The sequence below is a fragment of the Microtus ochrogaster genome, chromosome 7, assembly GCF_000317375.1.
Source record: "Microtus ochrogaster isolate Prairie Vole_2 chromosome 7, MicOch1.0, whole genome shotgun sequence".
NCBI classification, from domain to species: domain Eukaryota; kingdom Metazoa; phylum Chordata; class Mammalia; order Rodentia; family Cricetidae; genus Microtus; species Microtus ochrogaster.
Window position 1 is genome coordinate 62,387,943 of NC_022014.1, and position 7,118 is coordinate 62,395,060.

Here is a 7,118-nt window from a genome sequence, read left to right on the forward strand (position 1 = left end):
AAAAAAAAAAAAAAAAAAAAAAAAAAAACAAGGTTCTCAAGCAAAAGGTTCAAGCTACAAAAACACCACATCCATTCTAACAGCAAATTTCGACAGAGAGCACTGAGGCAAAGTCATCTGCTTGGGCAGATTCTTAACGTAGGTTATTTGTTTTACAATCAGCAGATAAAGGCTCTTGCCATGAAAGCCCTGTGACCTGGAACCCACATAAACGGAGCATGAGAGAGGAACTTGATGAAGTTGTCATCTGACCTTCACATACATGTCAGGGTATGCATACCATTCCCCCAACACAATAATGAATAAAGTCAAACACTGAGTAAAAGAAATGTCTGTTTTCTAGACTACACTGTCAGTTTAAATACATTAGCCACAAGCTTATTCTACTGATTCTTATTTCCTACAAAAGCTTGACCTCAACAAACTATATTTAGGTGATTTTTTTTTAAAAAGTTTTATCACTTTGAGAATGTCATCTACTGGGAGATACCAAATAAATATATGCAAGATAGATTTATTTTTTAATTTGTGTGTGTGTGCACTGTATGTATTTGTTAATGTAGACACACGCTCACACATGTGCAGGCCAAAGGTTAATGTAAAGTGTCTTTATTTTTTGAGACAATGTCTCACTGAACCTTCAGTGCATGAATTTGGCTAAGCTGGCTGGCTAACTTACCTCATCCCCGTCTCCCATGTGGGTTCTGGGGTCTGAACTCTGGTCCTCACAGCAAGCACTTTAGTCTATTTTGCCTAAAAGTCAAAGCCCTCTCATAGTCTAACCTCAACTTATTTTCTCAATCGGAAAGCACACATTTCTCAATATTTAACCCTCTGCTTCAAATATTCTTCTCAAAATATTTTCCATGAAAATAGGGCATGCAGACGCACATCTGTAATCCTAACCCTCCAGAGACACAGGAAGAGCAGCATGAGGCCAGGACCAGCCTGGACTGGATAGTGAGCGTGTCTCAAGACCAAGCGGAGCAGATTTCCTCGATCACCTACAACACCATCGCCATGCTGTCCACTCTGGTGGTTGTGGTGGTTCTGTGGAGGTTCTTTGGCTGCTGGGGTTGTTCGTGTCTACATTTTTATTTGTTCATGTATCTTGTGTGCATGTGCATTTGGGTGTATGTGTGTGTGTGTGTGTGTGTCAGTTCTACCATTTGTATCACAAGGGTCAAACTTAGGCCATTAGTCTTGGCAGTAAGTACCTTTTCCTCCTCCACCATCTCACCAGCCCATTTTTGTTTATACAGACAGAGTCTAATTCTAGCCCAGACTCTCTTCAAACTCACATAGTTGAGGACAATGACCCTGAACTCCTGATCCAAGTGCTTGGACCCACAAAATGCTGGAATTACATGCACGTACCATTATGCAACACTACCTGTTTTAGTTGGAGCTGCCCTGTGTCCATCCTTTAAAATGCTACTCAGGTCCCATCTCCTCCACATATTTCCTAACTTTCTTAAAGAAAGATTTTATGAAGCCGGGCGATGGTGGCGCATGCCTTTAATCCCAGCACTCGGGAGGCAGAGGCAGGCAGATCTCTGTGAGTTCGAGACCAGCCTGGTCTACAGAGCTAGTTCCAGGACAGGCTCCAAAGCCACAGAGAAACCCTGTCTCGAAAAACCAAAAAAAAAAAAAAAAAGAGAAGAAAGATTTTATGCTTTAAATTATATGAAGTTCTTTTGAAATTACTTTATATTAGATTTTTTTTTAAGTGTATGAGAGTCTTGCCCACATGTATGTCTGTTTACTATATGTGTGCCTGGTACTCGAGTAAGTCAGAGCCCCTGCAACTTTAGTTACAGATGGTTGTGAGCTGCCATGTGGGTGCCATGAACCAAACATAGGTCCTCTACATGAGCAAAAAGTTGTCTTAACCTCTGAGCTATCTCTCCAGAGCCTTTATGTTTTACATTTTGTGTGTGTGTGTGTGTGTGTGTGTGTGTATAGATGGGTATGTGTATTACACAGAGTACAGTGCCTGAAGAGGCCAGAAGAGGGCGTTCGATCCCCTGATGCTAGAGTTATAGGCAACTGTAAGCATGCTGAGAGTGCTGGAGTGTTGGAAAGCGAACTCCAATCCCAGGGAAAAGCAATAGAAGAGCAATCTCCCAAGCCCAGTATTTCTTTTCATTTTCTTTCTTTTTTGTTTTTGTTGTTGGATGGTTGGTCGGTTTTGATTTTATTTTCCTGAGACAGGGTTTCTCTGTATACCTCTGGCTATCCTGAAATTCACTCTGTAGACCAGGCTGGCCTTGAACTCAAAGATCCACCTGCCTCCCAAGTGCTGGGATTAAAGGCGTTCAGTATTTTTCTTTGTTTGTTTTTTTAAATAATTTATTTTTATTTTCTGTTTATTAGTGTTTTGCCTGCATGCATGTCTGTGTGAAAGTGTGAGAGCCTGGAAATGCAGTTACAGACAGGCGCAAGCTGCCATGTGGGTGCTAGGAATCAAACCCAGGTGTTCTGGAAGAGCAGTCTGCGTTCTCAACCACTAAGCTGTCCCTCCAGCTCCCAGCACAGTATTTCTTAACATAAAAGAAAAAAAAAAAGATTCAACTGGGCGGTGGTGGCACATGCCTTTAAGCCTAGCTCTCAGGAAAGAGGCAGGTGGATCTCTGTGAGTTTGAGGCAAGCCAGGTCTACAAAGGGAGTTCCAGGACAGCCAGAACTGTTACACAGAGAAACCCTGTATCAAAAAAAAAAAGAAAAAATTTCATTTTGATCAAGTGCAGTGGTGCTTATTTTTAATCCTAGTACTCAGGTGGATCTCTGTGAGTTCAAGGTCAGCGAGTCAGTAGGTCAGCCAGGGCTACACAGTGAGATCCTGACTCAAAAAAAAAAAAAAAAAACCAAAAACAACAGCAGCAATTCATTTAGTACATCACTCAGCGGCACAGGACCACGCTAGTTAAAGTTCCATACATCTTACCTTCTTTCCCCATGGTGATGGTGACCATTAAAGGTAGGCCACTCGATTTATTTACCTTTACAATTACTTAGAATGACAGCTTGAAATTCAAATATTAAATTCTGTTCATTAACCTCTGCCTTTTGAAATGAAGCCATTTCAAAACAATTAGCCAGAAAATAGAAACAAATATGGAACTGGTGAAGCTAACATCACAACTGACATCAAACAGGTGGCAGTTTTAAAGCATAGGATAACATGGAAATGTGCCAGTGCTTTAAAATCAGGTGACAAGGCCTCTAATCCCAGCACTAAGACAACTGAGGCAGGAAAGTCAGGAGTCAAACCAGGAGTTCAAGGTCTCCCTCACCGCACTGTGAGACCTTGTTTCAAAATAAAACACGAGAAGCAAAGTCATTTCAGTGACCTAGCAATGGTGCTGTTCTTCACCAGCTGCCTTTCGAGAGACAGAAAAGCCCTACTCATGACTACCAAAGCCAAGAATGCCTTTTTATAAGACGAGATTTTATTGTACACAGACTAAATACATTGACTATAAATTATGAATATATGCCGCTAGAAAACCAAAAAGCTACAAAAAATATATTACATAAATATTTATAACAGAAATAGAATATTAAATTATTTTCTTTCATTTCTTTTGATTCTACAAAGTACAGCTCTATTTAAAAAAAAAATGAAATTCAAGTAACTTACCTGTGAACCCTCCGGTCACACCTCAAGACAATGAGAGGATCTATCATCAAATCATTCTGGGTATATTTTTGTTGTCGTATAAACTTTATGGAAGGTTGGAGTGCATTAACCGTCATTACCCACAACCTGATAAAAAAAAAAGTCACATGTTCATAATAACTATGTTTCAATGGTCATTTAGTCCTTTGTTAAAAAAATAAAAAAGAAATTAGAAGAAAAGAAGGAAGGAAAATATTTTCAAGTAAACCAAAAAAAGAAAGAAAGAAAAAAACGGTGTGAAAAACCTTTGGATTTCCTTTGTTGTTCATTTCTGAGCAATGCTCTCATGTAGTTCAGACTGGCCCCAGACTCACTATATAGCTGAGGAGACCTGATTCTCCTGCAGCTCCTCCTGAGTGCTGAGATCATAGGAATGTGCCACCATGACTGGTTCATGCACTGCTGGGGGTGGAACCCTGGGTTTCATGTGTGCTAGGCAAGCACACTACCGACAGAGCTACATCCCCTGCCCTGTGAATAAATAAACTCTGAAGGATTAAAAACTAGTCATCTTTAATCCCAGCACTTGGGAGGCAGAGGCAGGTGAATCCCTGTGAGTTTGAGGCCAGCCTGGTCTACAAGAGCTAGTTCTAGGACAGCTAGGTCTGTTACACAGGGAAACCCTGTCTCAAAAAAACAGAAACATACAAACAAACAAAAAGAAAAACTAGACATCTATGATATATTATTATGTCTTTAAAGCAAATGTAAGTTAAACAACAAACACAGCAGCCGCTAGTCTTTGCAGCAGAGGCGGAATGGTGGAATGATCATAGCAATTGGGAAGAATATAAATTAAAAACTCAGTCCTAACACACTTAGCATATTAAGAGGAAAAGTTTAGTAAAAATAAAAAATCAAAATTACCACAATTTTGAAACTGTACTATCCCCATAAATATAATATATCTCACTGTAAAATGTCACTTTAAAATCCGGCAGATTACAGATATGGCTAAGCTGAACATATAAGAGAATTGCTGAGGAAAATACACCATGGGTGGTACTTGATCTCTTACAGTATCTCACACAGAACTTGACACTTAAATATGAAACGGGATCCAAGGACCAGACATTTACAAGAAGTTTTATTTAGAAAAAGATTAAAATACACTAAAGAAAGAAAAAAACTCCAAAACAATGGAAAATATAGGAACAATATTAGCAAGGGGAAAAAAGGGCCTGGTGGTGATGGCACGAGCCTTTAATCCCAGCAGGAGGCAATCTCTCAGTTCAAGTCAGCCTGGCCTACAGTGTGAGTTCTAGAACAGCCAGGGTTATACAGATGAGATAAATTCTCCCTGTGTATGCCAGGATATCCTGGAATTCCTGATCTTCATACCTTGCCTTCTGAGTACTCCTGTTACAGATATGTTCCACCACATCCAGGCTTTAAAACAGGGCATTATTTCTAGGGCTGGAGAGATGGCTCAGAAGTTAAGAGCATTTATTGCTCCTCCAGAGGACTGGAATTCAGTTCCCAGAACCCAAGTAAGGTGGCTCAAACCCACCCACCTGTAACTCCAGCTCCCAGGCACCCACTATCTCTGGCCTCCTCAGGCACCTGCACTCACATGCACATACCAACACAAAGACACACAATTCAATTTATTCAAGAAGTAAAGTCCTAAAAATTAAGACACTGCTCACCAGAACAAAAGAGCAACCAAGTACCCAATACTATGAAGAGGAAAAAAAGATAAACATCAAAACACTTCATTACTAAATTCCAGAACACAAAGGGAGGGAACGCCTGTTATGAATGGAAAAACAATGGTCATATACAAAGGGCTGGAAAACAGTAAACACCAGATCACCAATAGCCAGTGGTGCGGTGATATTTTATTTATGTCTTAACAAATAAAGCTTGCATGAAGAGCAGGGTGCAGAGCTAAGCCACTAGAGGCTAGGCAGTGGTGGCTCACACCTTTAATCCCAGTACTTGGGAGTCCCATGCCTTTAATGCCAGCACTAGGGAGGTGGAGACAGAAAATTTATGGCTGGGTAGAGAGAGGACTATAAGGCAAGACAGTAACTCAGTCTAAGGATTCAGTCTGAGGTGTAGTCTGAAGCAGTCAGTCAGAGGACACAGTCTGAAGTTGCAGTCTGAGGACGGGATCGCCCCTTTGGTCTGAGCATTGGTAGAGGTAAAAGGGCTGCCACTCTGCTTCTCTGATCTCTCAGCATTCAACCCCTAATATCTGACTCCGGGTCAGATATTAAGAACAATTAGAACTTGTGCTACACAGTAAAAATTCCAAGTTAGAAAAACAGTGCACTCGAATTTATGAACTACACTTAGGCAAAATAGCAATCACATGTGAAAAGAATGAAACCTCCAAAAATATAGCAAATAAAAAAAAAAACACCTCCCCCTCACCCCCACTCAGCCTTTCTCAGGAAGCACTGCAGAATGTGCTCTATGTGGACAGAAGCCAGGAAAGAAAACAAGGCTCCCAGCAGAGCACAGACAGCAGCAGTTGAAGGACAGCTGTGCGTGCTCCAGGGAAATTGAAGATAGAAAGAGACGCGTCCCATGAAAATCAACTTATTGATTGGTTATATGCTGTAATTACTATAGAGTAAGCCTCATCTTAATAAAGAGTATAGGGTGAACTATTTATTACTGTTAGCATAACAAATGGAAACAAGGCAAGTATTGTGACAATGCAAGAATGGGGAATGGCACTCATGTGTAAGAAAGAAACCATTATAGAAGTGTAGTTCAGGGGCAGCACACTAGCACACTTGAATAGCATGCTCATAGACTGAGTGTGATTCCCCAGCAACAAAGGAAAGGAAGGAAGGGAGGGAGGGAGGAATATTGCAGTATACTGCACAGGTCAACTGTAAACACATAATCATAAGATGAACACTAAATAATGCTTTAGCTAAACAAAATAATATAACTGTATTAGAAAAAAAAAGAGCTGGCAAGAGAAACCCTGTCTCAAAAAACCAAAAAAAAAAAACAAAAACAAAAACAAAAACAAAAACAAAAAACAAAACAAAAAACGAAGAGCTGGGTATGGTAGCACATGCCTTTGATCCCAGCACACCTGAGGAGAAGGCAGGAGGATCTCTGTGAGTTCGATGCCAGCCTGGTCTGCAAAGTAAGTTCCAGGACTACACAGAAAAAAAAAAGGAAGGAAGGAAGGAAGGAAGGAAGGAAGGAAGGAAGGAAGGAAGGAAGGAAGGAAGGAAGGAAGGAAGAGAAAGGAAGAGGATTCACAGAAAGGAAGAGCAAGTCAGACTGCTAAACTTCGCAATGACTAAGTCAGATAAACAAAAGGTCATATTTGTTATAAGCCTATTACTGAGCTAAAATTAAGGAATGTAAATATTAGATTTATTGTTGTTGCTGTTGTTTTGTTTTTAAAAACAGGGTTTCTTAATCCCAGCACTCGGGAGGCAGAGGCAGGCGGATCTCTGTGAGT

General features: G+C 40.5%; 1 protein-coding gene across 1 annotated transcript in view; it reads right to left on the bottom strand.

Annotated features, from left to right (window-relative positions):
• The window catches only part of Ints2 (integrator complex subunit 2), a 55,662-nt gene that overhangs the window by 11,281 nt on the left and 37,263 nt on the right, over positions 1–7,118 (bottom strand). The window contains exon 19 of the mRNA XM_005350458.2: positions 3,644–3,769. Within this exon, the coding sequence (XP_005350515.1) occupies positions 3,644–3,769 (126 nt within the window). The remainder of the gene's footprint in view (positions 1–3,643; positions 3,770–7,118) is intronic.